The sequence below is a fragment of the Anneissia japonica genome, unplaced genomic scaffold (genome assembly GCF_011630105.1).
Source record: "Anneissia japonica isolate Jap-2015-1 unplaced genomic scaffold, ASM1163010v1 scaffold287829_len2072220_cov186, whole genome shotgun sequence".
In the NCBI taxonomy this organism is placed as follows: Eukaryota; Metazoa; Echinodermata; class Crinoidea; order Comatulida; family Comatulidae; genus Anneissia; species Anneissia japonica.
Genome location: NW_022716075.1, coordinates 433,317 through 456,392, shown reverse-complemented (window position 1 = coordinate 456,392; position 23,076 = coordinate 433,317). Strand labels below are relative to the sequence as shown.

General features: G+C 32.8%; 2 protein-coding genes across 4 annotated transcripts; one reads left to right on the top strand and one right to left on the bottom strand.

The window, feature by feature from the left end:
• Positions 1–891: 891 nt before the first annotated feature.
• LOC117109595 (transmembrane protein 120A-like) lies at positions 892–15,014 on the bottom strand. Of its 3 annotated transcripts, XM_033251972.1 has the most exons (12): positions 14,814–15,014; positions 13,623–13,741; positions 12,245–12,361; positions 11,258–11,317; positions 10,539–10,634; positions 9,723–9,818; positions 8,298–8,387; positions 6,256–6,383; positions 5,527–5,619; positions 5,352–5,416; positions 4,491–4,559; positions 892–3,608 (listed from the first exon to the last, which is right to left on the bottom strand). In XM_033251972.1, exons 1-12 carry the CDS (start codon positions 14,883–14,885, stop codon positions 3,501–3,503), a joined length of 1,113 nt encoding a protein of 370 aa, XP_033107863.1. In that variant the 5' UTR covers positions 14,886–15,014; the 3' UTR covers positions 892–3,500. The 3 variants fall into 3 exon arrangements, with proteins under 3 accessions (XP_033107863.1, XP_033107865.1, XP_033107864.1); XM_033251974.1 differs by lacking the exon at positions 10,539–10,634; XM_033251973.1 differs by lacking the exon at positions 9,723–9,818 and having other exon boundaries at positions 3,233–3,608.
• On the top strand, positions 15,013–22,717 carry LOC117109596 (complement component 1 Q subcomponent-binding protein, mitochondrial-like). The gene is made up of 5 exons (XM_033251975.1): positions 15,013–15,426; positions 17,706–17,853; positions 18,702–18,783; positions 20,228–20,437; positions 21,413–22,717. Exons 1-5 carry the CDS (start codon positions 15,150–15,152, stop codon positions 21,557–21,559), a joined length of 864 nt encoding a protein of 287 aa, XP_033107866.1. The 5' UTR covers positions 15,013–15,149; the 3' UTR covers positions 21,560–22,717.
• Positions 22,718–23,076: the final 359 nt, after the last annotated feature.

The window sequence follows — 23,076 nt, the reverse complement described above, 5'->3', positions numbered from 1 at the left end:
ATTTTCGTAATTTAACGCAATTTGGCGTGTATTTGCCCTATGTGGCGTGCCACTTGTCATGATTCCTGAGGGCGCTGTAACAGTTTAACTTTTTTCAGCGCCTGTATTGCAACCTCTCGACAAGGGCTTTCATTTGAAACAATTCAGTGTCCAAATTGCAATGCACGTCAGTTATAAACACTTCCATCTGTAACTGGCATTACAACAAAACGAAATAATTGTTAGTACAGAGATTTGTTATGGATTTCAGATACACTTGTATCTGAATTTCTCTCTAATTTTTTTATAGGTTTTTTTAAAAATTGAAAATCATAAAACAAGATAAAATTTTCCTTGCTAATTAATACAATGCGGATATTTAAGAAATACCATTCCCAAATTTTTTTTTGCGTATACATTTTAGTCCTTAAATTTCTGTCATTTTTGTTGTAAAACGTCTGTAAACCATTTTTCCAAATATACTTTGTCATTCGTCAATATAATTCGATTAAGTACCATTTTTAGTTCCCGAATTTTGTGTTACGTTTTAAATTATATTAATCATTGTTGAAACGATCTATCGATTGTATAAGATGCTATATAAATGCAACGTACTATAATTACTTTACGGTAATAAAAGTTGATTTGGTTCATTTAAATGAGCATGTTGGGTAGGGCAAAACATCACTCCTATGAAATTCTCCTGACGAAAACTCACATCGAAATAGTATGTTCTCCTTTAACACAGACGAGGGCCTGGTCGTTGAGAGTGGGCTTTGAAGTGTTTCCTTAGGCCTACCATGTAGCGGTAGGATTAGAGAAGCTAAGTTTTAGCCATTTAATCTCTTATCTAATTTATTTAACACTTGGTTTTCGAAGGAAATAATAATCACACAACACTAAACACATACATATTATTATTGTAAATTTATTCTTTTTATGATCCTTAACAAACTGTTAATACATTTCTCTCATTCTTAATATAACCAAATAAAAAGTCCAACTTACTGAGTCATGACACAACAAGTGCATGCAAGAACACCATCATCAACACAAAAAAAAAAACAAACAAAAAAATCCCCCAAAAAACTATAATAATAATAATAACAATTGCTCTTAATTCTATAATCGTTAAATGCAGTAATAAAATATAAATAAAATAAAGAAATATTGTATAACAATTCTCCTAATACTACAAATGTAAATATACTGGGGTGGATGCATAGGGTTACATACGGTGCTATCGCACCCCCTAAAATGTACAGTGCACACTCCAATCCAAGACCCCTCTAATTCAAGACCCATTTTTCAAACAACTGAAATAACAATCTTCAATATTTTAACACAAAGCTAGCTCTCTAACTGGGGACTGAACGACGAGACCACACAAATTTTCAGGCCCCAACGGTGGTCTCGAATTGGAGAGGGAACTGTATTAAGGAAAAAATAGACGTTGTATTATATTGTTGATATGAATTACCGGTAAAATTTTTAAGGTATGTGAGTGCAGTTTCTGGGCACCTAGAGGTTCATATTCTCAAAATTTTCACACCTCAGCCCCACCATGTTGCGGACTGGACTCTCATGCCCTACCGCCAAATCCTGCATGCCAGTTGTTTAATTTATAAATCATATAAATCAAAGCTTGACTTGGTAAGCTTTAACTTAAAAATATTAATTTACTTTGTAATCATCCTATCCTTCATGTCTCAAATATTAAACACTAAATTATAACACACTTCATTAGTTTTCCTGATTCAAGACAATATTTAAATCCAACAACCTAATTTAATAATATATGTACATAATACATACAACAAATCAAAATGGCAAATTGATATTACAATACTGTATTTAGAAAAGCAATGCCAGATGAAAGTAACAATAAAACTAATTAATTAAATTACATAGAAAATATACATTAAATTTAAAAAAAAAACCTGATTGCATGTATTTGTAAACAAATCTCTTATTAGGTCTAATTTTAGGAACAATGTACTTATACATACATAACAAAATTAAACAAAAAATTAATAGTATTTGGAAAAGTATGCCAAATAAAATAACAATGGAACTACTATTCAAATACTATTCAAATTAATGGAAATTATAATATATGAAAGAAAAAAAAACTATTGCATGTTGTACACAAAACAATTACTCAAATTTCTTATTAAGTTTAATTTAAATAGTTTTTATTCATTTACAAAAATATTTTCAATTTATAGAAGGTGCAAGTCCAATTAAAGCACATTTAATTTTGAAAATTGGAATTGATCACACCTGTAGTTCTATGTGGTAAGCATAAAAGTGGAAGAATGTGGTGTAACAGCAAAGGATCTGGACTTCCAATTGATTTGAGTCTTAAACTGGTTAAGTTGTTTTTGCCCGTTGCTCAAACCACTTAAATCACAGTCTCTCTCTATCAAGTAGCATTAAGTGAGAAAAGCTTGTAAGCTTAGAAACAAATACAAAACCCACACCCTATGGGAAATAAGTCCTTGGACTATATGGGTAATCCAGACATCTCAACTTTTAATGTATTTGAAGATTTGTTTTTAACGTTGCTTCTTTGTACAGGAAAGTTTGTACTGTAACGGGCTGAACATGTTTTTCTCGCGTATTTGGGAACGTTTGTACCAAATATTCAGTATGATAATACGTCAGGTAGGGCAAAATATCATTCCTGTGGTTCTTTGTACTTGTTTCAAATTGATTTGTAATTGTTATTTTTGATGACAAATAAAGTCAACACCTGACAAGCTGTTATACATTATGATAACTCACTAATTCAGGAAGATGTGAGTTTGTCATAGATGTTTGATCGAATGAAATTTTCTAACTGGGGTCCAAAAAGTCTGACAGGGGGAGGGGGCAACAAAACCAAGGGGGCCACCTAGAGTATTGGTCAGGGCCCTGGAATAAAACCCTGGTGGGGTTTTACGGAAGGAGATTTTACGGTTTAGGAAGACTTTAAAATTGTGACTTGTAGATGACGATTAATGGATTGAAAATCACAATAACTTTGTATTAGCAGGTAACTTAACTTTAGTCATTTAATATAGTCAATTAAAAAAACATTTTTTCATCCATCCCAGATATCAATGACAAGTTTAACAACTATAATTAAAATTATAATTATTATATTTTAATAATATATTGGGAGTGGAATTATTTATTAGCTCAATCAGGTATGGTATTAGCTGTTGTTGTATCTGATAAAGTGTTAAAAACATTCACATTAATCTTCTCATTCATTGTCCACAACATACTTGTCAATATTTATTAATAACATAATATATTATATTAATAACATGTACATTTGTTCTACTTAAATTATAACAGGATCAGAGAGTAACTTCATTAGCCATTATATATTATATCATTAATAACTATAACATCTACTGTACCATAATTTTCAAAAATAACAGCAATAATATAAATTCATGAAATTAATAATATCTGGATTATTATAATTTCATTGGGCGCAAGATGAATTTTGTAAACAGGGGTCTATCAAATTATTTATTCTTAACAAATGCCTTCCGACTTTTTTCAAGTACTACACGAGATGTAGTCGTAAAATTTCCAATGAATAGTAACAAGAAAATCGTTCCGGCTGCACCAACCTGAAATAACAAAAAAACATTATCATAAGCCTTTAGCAGGCCATGAAAACCTTTTACATATACAGCATATGCCATAACTGTTACACCATATATACAGCACATGTCGTAACCATTACACCATTAAGGCTTAGTAGTGAATCGATGTGCCAGTAGCTACGTTAAATTGACTAAAAATATACATGTATCTAATTCTCATATGGACAGAGATAGAAAAAGAACTATAGTTCATATATTATTTAACGTTTATAAAATTTTAATCGGCTATTGTGTGTATAATTTATATACAACAAACATACTCAAGTTACTGTTAATAATCAAATACAGTAAGCAAAAAAGCACATTTTTGAAGGCTTCTTGGCAGTGCTTTCTATAAGAGCCGGCTATTTTTGAGCAGCATTTATTAGAAATTATTGGTCGGATAAAATTGTATGTTGTATAAAGACCCATCTGAAATGTTACATTATTATCATTCTGTTAGAAAATCAGATAAATAAAAGTGTTCAGATGATACAAAATTTCAAGGAACTTAAAATTGTATTCTCCTCGATGTATATTCAAAATAGAATCATGTTTGTTGGAGTGTATATCTGACAATGTTGTTTATTCAAGAAAGATGATTATTCGATCATTTTTTTCTAACCACATTTATAGACAATGATCCTAGAAGGTTGGCTGATATTCAGGGACCCCCTTAAGTAAATGAAAATAGTGTGATGCCTTTATCAGCGACGTCTCTTTAAGAGGCTTAGCTTAGGCTTAGGGTGTGGAGTTGTTTTTAGTCGTGAGAAAAAGTACTACTGTCACAGGAATTGAACCCAGGATTCTGGGATTAGAAGGCAAGCATCTTAACCACCAAGCTATTCAACTCTACTCTAAACTCACCATCCATTCTTCACATTGAGGATGTCTTGAGAGTTCAAATAATTTGTATGCATTATAAAGCTGGAAAATCTGTGGCAATAAAAAAAGAAAAAAAACCCACAAGATTATTTTTAAGGCAGTAGCTATTGTTTCACCAGTCTTATAAACAAATTCCTAATAGTGATTGGATGTTATTGGTCGTATTGCCAGATTTATCTGGCCGAACGCCCTCTTGAGGCATAGCATTGTGTAATACAATGTTCCCGACGGTTATTTGGATCTGTTCAACCATAAAGCCTTCGTAGTCTAGTGGTTATGACGCTCACCTTGAGGTCGCAGGTTCGAATCCTGTCGGAGCATTTTATTACACAATGACTTTTATAGGACTTTATTCGTTGAAAAGCTACAGGGTAGCCTACGATGTTCCATCATGTCCTCATTTAAACACTGTATATGTACCTTTGACGATTTATATTATACTTTTTCAACAGTGTTAACGGCTAACTCTCTTCAATATCATATATTATTATACGACAGTATTTCTAGCCGTATTGCCAGATTTATCTGGCCGAACGCCTCTTGAGGTGTAGCATTGTGTAATACAATGTTCCTGACGGTTATTTGGGCCTGTTCAATCATGAAGCCTTCATGGTCTAGTGGTTATGATGCTCGCCTTTCAGCGAGAGGTCGCAGGTTCGAATCCCGTCGGAGGCATTTTATTACACAATGACTTTTATAGGACTTTATTCGTTGAAAAGCTACAGGGTAGCCTACGATGTTCCGTCATGTCCTTATTTAAACAATGTATATGTACCTATATATATATATATATATATATATATATAATTTGAACATTAACAAAAAATATAACAATGTACATACATAAGTCAGGTAAAGAAATGGAAGAATAAACTGAAGACCTCTCCACATCCATCTCTGAAAACCCTCTAGAAACAATAATAAAAAAAAAAACGTTGATCAGAAAACGAAACGCATCTACAACACTAAACCTGGAATGCATGGAAGCAAATGTCCGAAAATGTAATGCTACACTTACCAACCGTAATATCCATATCGCGTTTTTCACCCAAAGCTCTAAGGCGGTAAAGACAACCACTTTGGTAATAGTATTGAAGCAGCTGCACAAAGCCTGAAATGAAGACAAAAAACACTGTCAGTTCAAATACTGTAAATATAGCATAAACATCCCAATTAGTTTTTAACAATTTAATCATGTCGTTTTCATCTATCTATTTAGGTATAAAAATACTTTAAAAACAGTACAGTAAATAATCAAAGTTTACAATATCATTATATACACCTATAAAATTTAAAATATTATTTAAAAATGAATTAATACATAAATAAGAAAGTTAATATTAAATAAAAGCATCATTGTGCCTAGAATAATAATTAATATCCTAATTTTTCCAAAACTGCACAAAAACAAACAAAATAGAAAGAGAACAAAGGAGAAACAAAGTTCTTATACTAATATAGTATTATTTATTGTTGATGTGTGTATATTTATGTAAATTCTATTGGGTGATTTTTCTTGTAGATTATTACAAATGATATTTTAAGCAGCTAATAATATTAAATATTTCCTACAGTATTTATTTTTTTCACACAAAAACAGGATAATGTATTTGACAGAAACGTGAAAATACTGAAGATATCATTATGAACAAAGTGACCAATTAGAGGCTTAATTTAAACATGTTACCCATAAAATTATTGTCACAATTTAATTAAAGGGAATTTATAATACAGATATTGAACTTACTCATATACATAGAAAACATCATGAACTGACTTCTAAATAGTTTGTAAGTAACACTATCTGGCCATATAAGTAGAGTAAGACTTAACACCACACTAAGGTAGTGATGGGTTACCCACCACCCTTTTATTCTGCAAAATAATAAAAGTGATAACATAAATATTAATCATAGAAAGACTATATGCATGTTAATTAAATTTTTAATCGGTTTCTTAAAAGACTTAACACCACACTAAGGTAGTGATGGGTTACCCACCACCCTTTTATTCTGCAAAATAATAAAAGTGATAACATAAATATTAATCATAGAAAGACTATATGCATGTTAATTAAATTTTTAATCGGTTTCGCCTTCCAGATGACTAAAAAAAATAAAGATTACATATGCAAATTAGACTCTGAAAAGGAAATGTATAATTACACATATTTGTACATCATATTTATTTTACTGCTAATTTGTGAAATTATGTTACAAAAATGATCACCTTAAATGAAAGTAGAGGAGGAGAACATCTCACAGAAGACCATGAAGAACAAGAGCATAAACGATAGCCTCCTGGAATATTTTTTAAGCCTGAAGAAAAAGCTGACATGTTTAATAACTATTTTCACTCAATCTTCAATGCTGGTGGTCCATCTGAAGATCTTCCCCCTCTTCCCGACTATCCTCTTGGTAAACTTCACTCTATTCCTATTGAGAGATCCCATATCGCTGATCTTCTTAAATGTATTGATACACGTAAAGCTCCTGGTAATGATCTTATGCTTAACAAAATTCTCAAACTTGGTGCCGACCCTTTATCTTATCCTCTTAGCCGTATCTTTTATCAATCGTTTTATCAAGGTCAAACCTCTGATTGGCTCACTGTACTTTCAGGAGTTCCTCAAGGCTCGATCCTTGGCCCCCTCCTTTTTAATATTTTTATCAATGACCTTCCTCCTAATTTGTCCTCCTCTTGCTTACTCTCTGCTGATGATCTCAAACTTTTTAAAACTATTGCTTCTCCTAATGATTCCAATTCACTTCAGAATGATCTTTGCAGTCTCTTTAGTTGGACCACTACATGGAAGCTTAGTTTAAATTTACCTAAATGTAAAGTAATGACAATTACCAACAAAAAACGATATATCCAATATGCATATAATATCAATAATCACATTCTTGAAAGAGTTGACCATCATAAAGATCTTGGTATTATTATTGACTGTCATTTAAACTTTATTCCTCAAGTTAATGCCATAGTTAGTAAAGCTAATAGAATGCTGGGTATGATACGTCGTAACTGCTGGTGTTTTAAAAATTCTGAAACCTTGATTAAACTATACATATCACTTGAGTATTGTAGTGTTGTAACTAATTCGTTTTCTTCTACTCATAGTACCCGTCTTCAAAAGGTTCAGGATCGTTTTGTTCGTTTTGTTTATTCTACTTGTCATTGTCATGTGTTGTCAGTTTCCCTCCCTTCTCTCGTTTCTCGTCGTTCTGTCTTTGATCTTCAGTTTCTGTATAAGTGTGTGAATTCTCTGTTTGATTGTAACTTTATTTCCTTGTTCTCCTTTCATGTTAAAGCTATTGGATGTCGAACACGTAATTCTAAATGTAATCTGCTTTATGTTCCATTTTGTCGTGTCAATGTTACCAAAAATGGTTTTATTTCACATATTTGTCTTCTTTTTAATAACTGTGTTGTCAAAGACAACTCTATTGACCTTTTCTTTGAGTTATGGATGTTTTTGTAAGAAAATTTGTAAAATTGTATAAGATGAATTATTGTTACTGTTATTATTATTATTATTATTATTATTATTATTATTATATTAATCATATTGTCATATTTTAATGTTTAATATTTTAATCCATTCTGTAAGTGGCAGGTTTCCCGCTGTAGAATGAGAGTGTAAATAAACAAATAAATAAATAAATAAATATATTTCTTTGGGGGAAATAAATGGAATGATCTGCAAAAAATGTCTGTGATTCTATGGGTTGCTCTCTGGACCCAGTTTATTTGTGTGTGTATTTACAATTTAAGCAAAATCTTTACCTTGATCCATTGTGTCGTAGAATACTCTCACGGATGACTAGAGTACAGTAATACCAAACAAGTAGGAAATGGAAAATTGCATCTATAAATCTTTAAAAAAAAAAATGTACTTTAGTTACTGTCTTTGATTAATCAAAACACATGGTCTTCAAATAAAAAAACATACAAATTTATTTATTTTGATGTTGTTTGCATAAGGAAATTTAATCAGAGTGATGTTTTTCCTACCTGACATGGTATCGTATTCTCAGTACGTTCCCAAATACTTAAGAAAAAATCCTGAAAGTTATTCAGGTGGAAATCAAACCCATGACCTCCAGATAAGTAGCCTGATGTCATAACAACTAGACCACCAAGCTTACACTTAGTGGATAGTGTTGATAGTGTAGCAGCAGGTACTACAGTACAAAACCATAGTAGGGCAAAAACATTATACAAATTTAGCTGAGCTTTTGGTTTGATACTGCCACACTGATCTATCATATATATGTAAATCATTTCTATTCTGTACCCCAACAAACACACAAAATAGCTCTAAAGCCATGAAAACAAATCTCAATTTGTGTTACAGGCTGGCAGACATGCAGACAAGATTAGTAGGTAGCACCACATGAAATATCCATCAATTATAATACGCCCACTGAACAAAATGTTAAAAATTGATCAGATCATAATAGACCTTAGTAGATCAAACTATGATCTCCTCATCTGTTTTTAGGTTGTTAGTTTGCATGCATTTTATCATTCTTGACAAAACCTAAAAGGAAATGCAGAGTTGAGTGTATGCAGGTATACCATTCTAAACCTTTTTACATATTTTAAAATAGTGCAATATTAATCAACTCCCATTCAAAGTAACAATATAATTTACAACATAAATTACAATACACTTTCACTCTCAAATTAGCATTGCTATTAATTAAGTGTGTGCACTGAAGCCAAGAAGCTCATTCACCCAAGGGTGCTAAGCTATACTGTGCGTGTATGTGGAGGGGTTAGGTAGGAGGCTTATTCAAGTGTATAATTTAATTAGCTTCTGGGCACTTATTTGCTAGTCATTACAATTTTTAACAACAATGCTGTCAGGTTATGCTATCTATACTTATATAATGTACATTAAAAATAATTAATATTTTATATTAATGTTTTGCTGGATTTAACATATACTGTACCGTACAAGAATTTCCATGGACCATGCACATTTTAGAAAATGAGTGGGACCCATAAGAAATTATCATGCAAACATGTTTGCACTAGGTCTGACTCTTTAACTGTTTACAAGCCCTCCGCTCAAATCAAATAAAAACAATCAATTATCGAGTCCAAAGATGAGGAAAATAAACAGCTGTTATACGGTGTCTATTGTATTCCGACTGATTGCCTTTGTTAGAGAATATATTGTTAATAATAGAATATTAATAGTACCTGATGCCAGACACAAAGCTCTGGAGGAGAGACACAACAAATACAATTAAACTGAGATACAGTTTAAATATTTCATACTGTTCCTTATAGTTGAGTCTAGTAAAGAACAATAGTGTAGTTAGAACATGCAACAGAAAGAGTTACTAAGCTTAATAACATGCAGACGTTAGTGCTTTGCAAATTACATACTGGTATACAGTAGAACCCTTCTTTTGGGACATCCCTAATAAGGGACACTTTTTCAGGTAATAATCAAGGGAAAGTATATCTTTTAACATTATAGCCAACCCCTATTCAGGGACACTTTTTTTGGTCCTGAAGCTGTTCTACTGTACTTTAAAACCAAGGGTTTGAGTTACACAAAAAAGGGGAGATTTGGCAGCTGGGGCAGTGCTGCACATGCTCTTTGAAGATATGCCACCAAATAATTAAAAAAAAAAAAAAACTTCAAAAATTTAAATAAAACTTTTAATTGAACTGCGTTTTATCAACTTTTAAATAATCACAGATCAAAAAAATCAATTTTCAATACAACAAATCCTTAAATTTGCTCTCAAAAATTGAAGTGTATATAAAAAGATTATATAAGAATATTATTATTAAAGCGTAGGTTTTTATTTGTAAGATAACTGATTCAAATACACAAATTTAGCTTTTCAATATTTTTTGAGTTTACATTAGATTTTAGTAGCAGTATATCTTTCATAATTGAATTATTAAAGAAAAATTAACCTTACTGTAATACAGCAAGGTTAATTTTTCAGATGTTAGAAACAGGGTTAACACAACTAGTGAATTAATCCATAATATTCCTACCTTAGTTCTATAAAACCATATAGCAAAATTGCAAAAATTTGGGTAATCAATGATAAATTCAGCTTAAAACGTTCATACTCTTCCTTATAAGATAATCTGAAATGATTATGAAATGAATGAAAATTGTATGAAAAAGGAAAATGTAGAGGAATGACATTTAGTTTTTAACTGAAAAAAATGAATGTTTTAGCTTTACACGTATGATATAATACAAATTTATTTTGTGGTGATGATATATATTTGCTTATTTAGTCTTGAGACTACAGAAACTTTATTTCAACCCTCCATCACAAAAAGTGAGCAGCTATGGAATTGAACCAAAAACCTGATGGTCCCGCTAGTTCAGTACATGATAAAAAGAAGAAAAATGTGGAACAATAAAGTAATAAGAATAGTATGCAGAACGTTAAAATCTCTTTTAAAACTAGAATTTTTTATCTACTGTTCTGCTACATAGTTTTAGTAACTGCATTTATATTTTTGAAAAATTCTCAACTTGATTCTGTTTACGTTTGGATTAGTAGTTTCTGTCTAATGTACTGCATGAACTTGTTTCATTGTTTACATGTAAAATGTATTGAGACAAAGAAATGAAATGGAAATGAAAAATGAAATTCTAAATTTGGATCGAAATATACATTTTCATACACTAATCAAGTCATATTTTTTCAGTCATGTGAAAATACTACAGAAATAATAAACTTGTAGAATGTACTTACCTGTCTGCTCTTGTAAGTAATGAAACACTCACTCGGCCCAATATCACACTTAGGAAAGTACTATAAAATAATCATGAAATACAAAAACATATAAGACAGTACTATAAAATAATCATGAAATACAAAAACATATAAGACAGATATTCAGTTTCAACATCTTTGTGAAATTCATATATTATAATATGTCTTTGTTCATATGTTTATGTTTCCTTCATTGTATCATTTTTTTTTGCCTCTTCATTTCTCAAATGTATATTGCTTATGTCAAAATCTTATATACAAATTTGAAACTTTGATTTATAGGTGAAAAAAAGAGTAACTTGAAGAAAAGGCACATTAAGATGACTAGAAACAATACAGTGTAGTTATAGGCTGGTGGTTAAGTTAATCACATTTCAATGCCACAATCCATGGTCCAAATCATGCACTTACCAGGATATTTTTCTCAACTAAACACAACCCAAACTCCACAAATCTCATATTGACACTATAGTTAAAAGCATCAAATCACATGCTGAGAAAAAGTTGTAATTGGTAAATTAGAATTCATGACCCTGGGATTGGAAGGCATGCAACATAACCTCTAAAAGTGCTTCAGCTTCACAATAGAACATTTTACAGCAATGATAAAAACTCAATCTTGTTTAAATTGATTGCATCTGAGATGGTTTTACCATAATTGATTTATAGCAGTTTCTTTATTAAGTGCGGTTTCTTTATTAAGTAGCATAGAGGGACGGGTCATCTTAATGAACCTATACAATGCATAGAGAGCATGCAGCGACACATCTAAGATGTTCATTATCATTCCTTTGTGAAGATTGTAAATATTTAATTAAAATTTGCAATCTTTGTAAAATAAGTAATCATTCGCAAAGGCATTGCATGACGCTCTATCCAGCATTATCGGACGTATTATTATCATCATCATCATCTCTCTCATTATTGTGTCATAATTACTATTTCCCTATCATGAGGCAAACTTACCTGTTTGGTTTTGGCAAGCTTTCCGTAACTTCTTGACAATCACTCTTGTTCTTCTGTATATTTTTTTTTAACTCATTAACTTTAACCTGGTCTTCTCCACTCAGATCTAATCCTTTCCTTTAATTAAAATTAAAATTAATTGTTTTTTTCAATTATTGTATTTTACTTAGTCTAAGTGTTGGCTACATCTATTAATTAAGGTGGTCTTATTACATGGAGGGGTATTCTTTTGAGGAAGAGAACAAGCAATTAGTTGGTTTATCCAGGTACGTATTCACAAAGTAGATTTCTCAAACTGTCTAATGTTTTATACATGAAAAATATCAATTGTTGGTAGGGCTGTAACATTACTATATTATAAAGGCAGATTTTGTTTTTTTGGTGACTATCATGCATGGATTCACAGCTTTCAAGCTCAACCTGCTATTTTAAGACAAATTAAACAATTTAGCTGCATTCAATTTACCATTATATTGGAGTTAAGTGGGTACGTTTATCATTCATAATAACATTCTGCTTTCTTCTTGGCTGTTCCGTGGCAAAACAACGTAACTTGAAATTTTCACTTTTCAAGGAAAAATAGAGTTAAATTTTGCATGTTTGCAACTTGGCAATAAATTGTAGTACCCTTGTGAAATTTTGCATGACAACAGTATATATCTACAGACATTATGCTTATATGTACATTTTTAATTACAACCATTGGTTTATTGCAACGTTATTAAAGATATTCACAGATACGTTGTTTTACCACAGAAACTTGTCAGGTACAGTATTGTCGTATGTACGTCATATTTTAAATTTATCACGTCTGGGGCAATCATATGCATTATCTAGTTTTTGCATATGTCGTTGCTATGATTATTGATATGAAAACACTATCAACAAGTTTTGCTGTGCCAAACTCTATCAGCCCAAAATATTTTTTTAATTCCATTCCGAGACAAAACAACGTATCTTCATCGTACTGTAGATACGTTGTTTTGTTACGTAATCTGGCTGTTATGTTGTTTACCACGAAAAATCACTAGATTTTAAGTTTTGTGCTTAAAGATAGATGGTGCTATCTCCGAAACCACTCATGGTTGACAGCTGAAATTTTCACAGGTCAGAAGTGTTTAATATACTCCCAAATGATATTATCTCAAAATGGATAAAAATGTCAGTTACGTTGCCTCGTGACAGCCGATTTTTCTTTTTTTTTTAATTTCTTTCTTCTTTTTTTCTTGATTATAAATTCTCATTATTGTTGATGTTGCTTTTTTACTATAGATTCTAGTGGTGGTCCCATATACTGAAATTGCAAGTACTGTACTTCAATTAACAAAATCAGTTTGATAATATGCTATATACTAAAATCTCTAAAATTGTTCATCACCTGTTGAGTGCTGATAGAAGGAGTTTGTATCTCTTTTGTTGATGGTTAACTTTTGACATACATCTTGCCTGCAACGATTTGAGCTCTTCCAGCTTCTTTAAGTATATTTCATGTTCTTCCTGAAATGATTTAAAAAAAGCAGGTAGCAATATGGTCAAGTACTTCACAATATAAGGATTTTTTTTTTTGTGCGGAGGATATCTCGAAAACCAACTCAAATTTGAGCAGGAAATCACTTGGATAATAGGTGCGCAGAATTGTAAACCTGCTTATACATTGGTTGCTGAGAGAAAACCAAGGTCTAATTTTTGGCAAATATTGAGTGAAAAGCAGCCCTTATTTTCCGAAATGCACGGATGGAATTCTAGGCCTAACTTTTGTGCGGGGGATAATAAAAAAAATAATAATTTTGGCTTATATAGCACATTATGCTTAAGCCTCAATGTGCTTCCCAATAAAAATAATAGGCATATATTCCCCGCGGAAGCCATATTTTACAGTCTGGTATTAGGTCTACAGTACTTTACTGTAGCAAATTCAAAGCCTTATTTCAATTTTGAGTGAGGGGTGACAGTAAACATTTATCAAGGCAGTGGCTATTGTTACAGCAGTCTTGAAGAAACTCCTAATTGATTGGATGTTAATGAGAATTAGGAATTCATTATTAATTACAACTGGACTGATGTAACAATCTGTACTGGCATTGCATAATAAAACGACATGAAAAAAAAAATAAAATTGTCAATGTAAATAAATGATATTATAAATATTAATTATTAATATTAGACTAAAGGGTCATATAAAAAATTAACACTGGCACTAGGTTCTTCTACTGGGTTGGGTTGGGGACAATAGTACTAGGCCTAGGCCTACTTGCTTATTAACAACAAAGAAAGGACGTCTAGGGCCAGGCCGGTAGGCCTACTGTCTGTAGGTAGGGCCGCCTACCTGGCCAATAACCTGCCTACACGCGTCGTAGGCTAGCTGGCCTGGCCCTAACTAATAGTGAAGTAGCCTAGGCCTCGTATAGTGTACAGTAAGTAGAGAGGCTAGGCCTAGCCTAGCCTAGCTAGTAGTCATCATCCTTACAAGGCCTAGACGGCCTAGCCTAGGGCCTAGGCCTAGTAGTAGGGCCTAGGGTAGGCCAGGCTAGGCTCAGGCCTAGGGCTGGCTGTATTACCCAAAACTTACTTTTAAAGTGTGGAATTCTTTTCCAAGATTAGAAAATTCTTCTTCCACTCGAGTAATGCCAGTATTCTCCATACTGTCCCTTGTGTGGTTCAATCAAAGAGTATATTGACTTTCATTTGTGGAAAAGGGAAAAGGGGTGGATGCGAAATTTGACCTTTGGCCTTTCATGATGGGACGTTGTTGGTATAGTTATGATCATTCAAAATGATGTAGAGAAAGTAGGTGAAAGGAACTAGCATTTTGAATATTCTCCGTTTGAATCCTAGTAACTACAAAAATCAAGTGTTGGTGTGGGAAGCACATGTGTATTTTTGAGATATTAAAATATAAAATAAAATGGCATTTAAATTACAGAATGTTTCGAAAGTAGCATATCGTCTTTTAACAAGCGTAGTAAAGAGCTCAAGTTTATCGGCTTCAAGCAAAATAGTATGTACTGGCTTTAAAGACGTGAATACTACAACAAGGGCTTTCACAAGATCATTATGGTATGCATCGAACCCAGGCGGTGGAACACAAGGGATGAACGTACCGCCTGAAATGGGAGGAATTGTTGGTGTTAGGGGACCATCACATTTATGTGCATGTGGGTGTGCTGGACTTCATACAGAAGGTAATGTTTTTAATTTAAGAATTCCATCAAAAAGTAGTTGGCAAATTTAAAATCAAATTGCTTAAATAGATTGTGATCTTTTTTTTTTTTACACAAACTACTTAAAATAAATGAAAATGTGTAAGTTTGTTTCAAACAATAATATTGTATTGAAACCCTCAACGTCATTCCATACAGAACCTGAAGCAAAAGCAACTGTTTTTAATAGGCATTTTACGCAGCAGGATGGGTGGATGGTGGTTTGTGCGCATCGGAGCATGACACAGTAAACAATAGGGCGCTTAATTGCCATTTGTCAACAGCTCCCCCCTTCTCAGATCTGCTCAGACTCCCAGGACAATCAGCATGCTGTCTTTAACCACTCATACAGAGAGCAGAGATGGATTCGTCGGCCAACAGTCATACGACGCACACTGTGTGCCCGGCTTAATAGACATTTGACTGAGCGAGACTGTATAGTATTAGTAAGGCCAGCACGACGAATGTATCCTCTGCGCAAAAATTTGGCATAGAAATCCATCCATGCATTTCGGAAAATAGAGGCCGATTTCTGCACAGGCTTTGACCTGATCTTAATATATAAGCAGTATATTTATGTATAATTATGATTATGCGCACCTATTTTCCTAGCGATTTTCTGCTAAAATTTGAGCTGGTTTTTTGAGGTATCATCTGCGCAATTAAAAAAAATTAAGTATGCTTGTCCTGTGTACAGTAGTACATGAGTGGGTGCATGCGAGTGCATACATCTGTCGCAAAATGGTACAACGATGTTACCATCATGGCCATAAAAAGCCAAAATTATTCATTACTTATACCTTTCAATTTTCATACCATAATTTATGAGGGCGCTCATCATAGTGTCTGCCACTAATTTAGCTGAATGAGCACATTAATCAGCCAGCCCAGTCAGTTGAAGATATCAGTTTTTTAATTTATGTTTTCCATTTGAATCAAGCAGCTACTCAACCATCTTAAATTTTATTGGAACTCAATAAAAATCATAACAAAGATGTCAGTTTCTTTATATATGTTTTCTATTAAAATCAAGCAGGAGCTCTACAGTACTCAACCATCTTAAATTTTATTGGAACTCAATAAAAATCAAAACATTTTATAAGATTGATATTGTTGATTGTAATTGATAAATAAATGAATAAATAAACAAAAAATGAAATAGCAATTGCACTTGATTTAATAAAGATTTAATAAAAAAGATGATGTAAATCCTGATGTATTCCTTGTATTTAAATTTCTGTTTTATTTAATGCATGGGTTGGGTGGGGGACCAAAAGGGGTGCGACTGTCTCTTATACACATCTAGATGTGTATAAGAGACAGGGTGGGTATTGTCCTAGGGGAGAAAAAGACCGGGGAAAAAATGTCGGGGTAAAAACCAGCCTACATCTGTATCACCAAGTAAAAAACTAAATGTGTTTTAGAAATCTCATTTAAAACTAGATCTCCCGGAATTGTTTTCTTCCAATGAGGGATCCACGGTATATATTATAGAGAGGTTTGACCAAGCAATTACCGTAGACACACAAAGATCAAAATGTATCCCAGTGTATGATATTCATACTAAAAATCCTATTATTTTTTTGAAATATAATATGCATCGTACCCAAAGCATAAATTGCAAATCATGAATGTATTTCAAATTCTTATTTTCAGTCTTTCTTGTGTACCCGATTTATTTAATATTTTTCTTCAATAGAATATGATAGGCCTATATTTTGTACATGCAGAAAATGAATCCAATTTTAAAATATACCGTTGTAACTATGCTCTACTTAGGGGCTTTGGCTCTGTATTTAGATTTCAGTTTTAATTTGTTATAAATTCATTTCAAAGTTATACATTAATTAATAGAAATGTCTAAATATATTCTGACCCATCCCAGTCTCTTTATTATTTTTTTTTGCACAAATATACTTACCTTTACTGTACAGTTTCCTGACAAAAAATATATATTTTTTATAAAAAGATAACTTATGGTTTGAGATTACTATTTAATGCTATTTGAAGTGTCAGTGCATAACTTAAAATGTTGTAGCCTCTCAAATTCTCTATATTCCATTCATAAGTTACTTTGTTTTTTATAATTATTATTTTGATGACAAATAATGCCATGTTTAAGTACGTATGACTTTAGCGTTTTTGAATACTGTTTAATTCGGTTTGTTAACAATAAACAATGATATTGTCTGTCTTGTATCTTTAAACAATATTCATATATATTTAATCAATTTGATTTATATTATTTATGCGCTTTTCAGGTGACAAAGAACTTGCAAATTTTCTTGAAAGAGAAATAAAACTTGAAAAAAAACACCAACAGAAAGATGCCTTGCCTGAGGTTCCAGGCTTTCATCCAACTTTTGATGGCGCAAAGGTTAGCTTGTCAAAAAATGAGAATGGAGAAGGGTGAGTATGATTGATTTACCTTTTTAAAGAATTTCATTCACATATGATGTTTATAAATAAACCTCTTTATGAAATTGAAGACGCCTTAAATAGGGAGTGAAATTATTTTTAGTCATGAGAAAAAATTTTGCTGACTGCCATAGGAATTAAACCCAGGACCCTGAGATTAGAAGAAAAGCATTACTAAGCTACACAACTTCACTTAATGTTCTCTGCTGTGTTTACAGGTTGAAATATGGGACTGGTATTTAAAATAGGAGATATGACGATGCTTAGTCCCTTTAGCAAATACTGCACTGTGATCAACCCAGGGGTGGCACCAGATTTGCTTAAGGGCGATTCAAGGTCTCTGCCGGGTGGAAGGGTGGGGGTGACGAAAGTAAAGTCAATGTGGTCGGGCTTCGCTCACAATTTCTAAAAGTGTTCCAGGGGCGAAGTCCCGAAAAGTATGGCAATTTAGAGGTTACAAAGGCTTATTTAATATGAACAGCCAACAACAGCAACTAGGGCAGTTTAATCTCTGTTGACAAATTGTCAAAAGACTAATTGGATTGTCTGTATTTTCCTTCCTCTACATGATTTATTTTAACTATCAATCATTTATTACAACTTAAAGATTGAATGGGAGAAAAAATAATTGCTAGTGCAGTTGTATCATGGAAGGCCATTGTAATTTCACAAGAACAAGAATTGATTAATTAGTTATGTACAAGAGCTCAAAATGGAAGCCTGACTAACATTGGTTTCATTAAAAGACCCAATACCTAGAAATGATTGGCTATTTAGTTTTACAGTTATTGATCTTATAGAAAATTATATAAATTATTTTTCGTTCATAATGATTTTAGAGTTGTGATCTCCTTTAACATCAATCATTCTGTTGAAGCTGAAGGTTCGGGCGAAGGGGAATCAGATGAGGAAGGACCTCTGGTAAGCAATCAATTAATCATATCAATCAATCAATCATCAATCAATCAATCAATCAATCAATCAATCAATCAATCAATCAATCAAACATTTGTTTCTTCCAGAAACAAATCAAAATAGAAAAACAGAGTTGTTACTGGTGCTATATGGAAGGCCTAAATAGTGCACATACAAATGTGGTTAAAAGGGTTTTCCACCTTGCAGATGAAGTGGTTCAGTGGGTTGAACACCATGTTTTTATACTCATGACTTAGCTGCCTTTACTCTCTGTATACTATTCGTCTAGTATCCAAACTCTTTTTTCCAAAAGGGGCGCGATTGGCAATCAAGGACCTACGATTTGATAATGCGGGACCTATGTTTCAGAAGGCAGGTCTTTTAGTGTTCCCTAGTACATATGGATAGGTGTCAGGAGGCTTTTCCCCAGGAAACTCTGTAGTTTTAACCATTTTATAGTGTCTCAAGTAAGGCGTGATCTCCAAATTATCCCTGACGGCAGAAACACGTCTAGGTCAACACCCTATCACGAACGCGTCTGAGAAATCAACCATTCTAATTACCACGCAATATGAATATTCATTTGCTACACGCTTGAATTACGGCTCGCGTCTGGACGATGGTGAATCGTTTGGACGCTTGTTGATTGTTTGAACGATTTTCTATTGTTTTCTTATACGTAAATGTGGCTATACTTTCTCTATGCTTATATGAAGATTTGTAAATTGCATGATGACAACGTGCCTGGAGGTCTAGGCCGCGGTATGCGCTAAGCAAGGTCCATTGGAATTCGTTTTGCACGACACTAAAAATAGCGCTGACGTTTTCTTTGCAAAAGTGAAGGAGGGTACATTGGCATTACAAATCACAAACATACTTCAAATTTTACTTTAAGTGCTATGGTAAGTCGGCGAGGAGAGGAATTAATTGCTGTGCTGGATGTTTACCACAGCTGCACAGGATGGTGATCTCGCTTCTTAATACTGATGGTGGCCAGCGACTCCAGCTGCGACTGCATCGGAAATAACTTTAAAAAATCGGATTTTTTAACGTTATTGTTTATCGATTTGTAAAATCACCGAATATTGCGATAGTCTCACCTATGCACGGTACTAGGCCTACTGAACGTCGACGTTTCGTTACCCAACCGACTATTTTTTTAGCATCGACCAGGGACTTCCCCTAGTTTACGTACTTCTGTCAGTTCTTGCACACACAGGCGGCGTACAAAGAGACGTTCATTAGCAGGTAAACAAGCCCGTACTTGGGTATAGGGCTGCAGTCATTTGCTGCAAGAAATGGTAATTATATTAAAGTGGACATAACTATTTATAATGATTCAACTTAATTATTGAAAGCCTGTAGCTTGTCATGGATTCTGGACTCTAGTATTTTGCGGTGTATAAATATATAACCTTTCGCCTGTAACTGTACATTTTTGTATTTTCAGATGCGCTCTTATCCTGACTTTCATGTTGAGGTAACTAAGGATGGCCAACCAACACTTTCACTAAGGTGTAGCTTTTCTACAGACTTGAATGATGGTGAGGAAGATGAAGTTGACCAACAGGAAGATAAATTTATTATTGATGAGGTGTCTATCTATAAGGATCCATCAATGGATAGTGTCTATACTGTAGGCTCTGAAGTCATGGATGGGGTAAATATTTTTTTTCTCTGATATTCGTGTGCAATCATTATAATAATATGTATGTATATATAGCGCTCTACAAAACAAAGTCTGTGATTGCTTTTCCACAGTATTTACCCAATTCATTGGAACGAAGCCTATGACTAAAATTCCGTAGTTAGCTGCATGGAAAATATTAGGGAATTTTGTACTCATATTAATACTCCTGGGGTGGAGAGGGGCATCATGAATAATGCCTTGGTCAAGGCAGTGTCGGATCAAGGATTTTGACATAGGTGAGACCCAGGGAGGGATTTTCACAGATGGAGGTCTATACCACCTCAGGCCCATCATGGTTGGGGCTTAGGGAAGAAAATTAATTATTATAATGGCACCTCTATATGGCTGGTAAACGCACTCGCAGACCTAAAAAATGAATAAAATTTTCTTTGTATATCCATGTTTTTTGTTTAGACAAATTTAGGGGGACTGGGCTTGCAATGTCCCCCTCCCTTTGAATCCGCCACTGCAAGAACACAAGTGACTTGCACAGCGTAGATTTAGAACCCATGCCAACTTTGAAAAAATAATATATTATATGTTACTGGTAATACACTAATGTTAAACCCGGGCTCCAAAAGAAAAATATGTTTTCATATGCTGTACAAATGAATTCTTTTTTTAAAGACACTAAAGGGATATTGATGGAAAAACTCAGGAACTCGGGTACATATTTTTCAACTTTTAAAGGGTGGGGAACGACATTTAAATGTGAAGAAGGGGCTTGAAGAAGGGGTTTGTTTATGTAGACAAATATGCTGAAATTTGACTACTGTATAGAAACATTAAAATGGTACTACATCAGTATCCCTTGCCATCCTATGATAAAATTATATATATTTGTCAACAGTGATGGTCTAATTATTATTATTTGGAATGATGTAGCATATCTTACTGTAATGGCAATAATTTATAAATAGCAATAATATTTTAATTTATTCACAGGATTTGTATGATTTATTAATGAATATGTTGGAAGAGCGTGGTGTTACTGACAGCTTCACTGACACACTTTGTGAATTTGCGACATCCGTGGAGCACTCGCAGTACATTCAGTTCTTGCAGAGCCTCAAAGAAATTGCCAAAAGTTAAAGTTTGGTTCCTTAGGCCCACACTTCAGGTTATGTTAGAAAAAAAGGTAACAAAATAATACCTTTAGTTCTTGATGCAAGCATGCATTATCACCATATAACAATGTACTTTGTTTGAGAACAATAACATCGTGTTGTAGATAATAATCTATATTAAACAATGCATTTCTACTTGATGAACTCACCATCATAATTATTCAGCATGAATTTAAAGAATGTTAGTTTCCCAAATTTTACCTGAGATGTGACCATGAAGGTATATGAATACTAGAAAAGTATATATGGCTAGCAGTGGTAGCATCGCCAAGGTTCGAAAAATATATTTCATGGAACTTTCGTCGGCAGACTAATAGTATCAATTTTCCAATCCAACCCAAGTGATTGTATTTGCAGTTCCTTACTATTTTGTTGTGAATAGCAAAATTTGTGTAGCAAGGGGATTACCTCTTTTATCTTTTATCTTACCATGGGCTTTTAATTCTGGACTGTCACTAGAAGCTCTTTATGGTCACTTGGTATGGATCGCCTTTGAATTCATCCCCCTGTTTGCAAATTTCTAGAGCCATCACTGATGGTAAGATGTGATCACACAATTACTGAGTAATAAGGATAATAATAATAATAATAATAATTATTATTATTATTATTATTATTATTATTATTATTATTATTATTATTATTATTCGAAAAATAGCTCATCTGTGTTGGTATTTGAATGTACTAAAAGTTTAAACTTTTGATCACAACACAAACAAATTTCCTTACCTTAATTTTTTTTAAATTTCCTTAGTTTTACTAATTATTATTATTATTATTATTATTATTATTATTATTATTATTATTATTATTATTATTGTTATTATTATTATTATTATTATTATAATATAATATTATTATTATTATTATTATTAAGATTTATAAAGCGCACATATCTCCTGCAGTAGTGCTCAAGGTGCGGACAGCTCAAAATAGATGCTTATTTATCATTTAGACAGGCTTCCATCTAGCAGTGGGCTGACAGTGGCAAATTTTGATGATGAGTTGAGTGCTTAACTTTCTCTTAATGACTGTATGATAATTCTATCAAAGAGACTTGGTGCTCTAAGAACTGATCATTCAAATAACATTTTTCTGAATAAAATGTTTACATAGTTTGAAACTTGTTTTGATGCCCATGTGTACCTGTATCTATTCAGAGCCTGAAAGATTGTTTTTTTTTTGATAAAATTATTAATGAAAAAAAAGGCTGGGGAAAACTTTTTTCTTTTGATTTTCAAAAAATACGCTTCAGAAAAATCCAAATTCTCATCTGACAGCACTATCCTGACCTGATAAAACTAAGTACAGGTGTGTTTTTCCTTAAAAAAAAAAAAAAAAGATAAATACATATTGCTATAATTGATTGCATAGAAAAAAAATGCCAGTGAGTTTCAAAGGCAAATGCTTGTTGACAAAAGAGAGGTCTTACAGTAAGTTTCTATTTCCATTTCCATTTCAAAATTTAAAATAGTAATTAAA

Bases quoted from the DNA above. Each gene is read 5' to 3' on its own strand.
- LOC117109595 (XM_033251972.1), bottom strand. From the start codon at position 14,885: ATGGAGAATACTGGCATTACTCGAGTGGAAGAAGAATTTTCTAATCTT. The intron at 12,362-13,622 runs GTGATGAACAAT...TTTTAATTAAAG, and splicing joins CTTCTATCAGCACTCAACAG to GAAAGGATTAGATCTGAGTG. The intron at 11,318-12,244 runs GTAAGTTTGCCT...ATTATTTTATAG, and splicing joins AGCTTGCCAAAACCAAACAG to TACTTTCCTAAGTGTGATAT.
- LOC117109596 (XM_033251975.1), top strand. From the start codon at position 15,150: ATGGCATTTAAATTACAGAATGTTTCGAAAGTAGCATATCGTCTTTTA. The intron at 15,427-17,705 runs GTAATGTTTTTA...TGCGCTTTTCAG, and splicing joins TGCTGGACTTCATACAGAAG to GTGACAAAGAACTTGCAAAT. The intron at 17,854-18,701 runs GTGAGTATGATT...TAATGATTTTAG, and splicing joins AAAAATGAGAATGGAGAAGG to AGTTGTGATCTCCTTTAACA.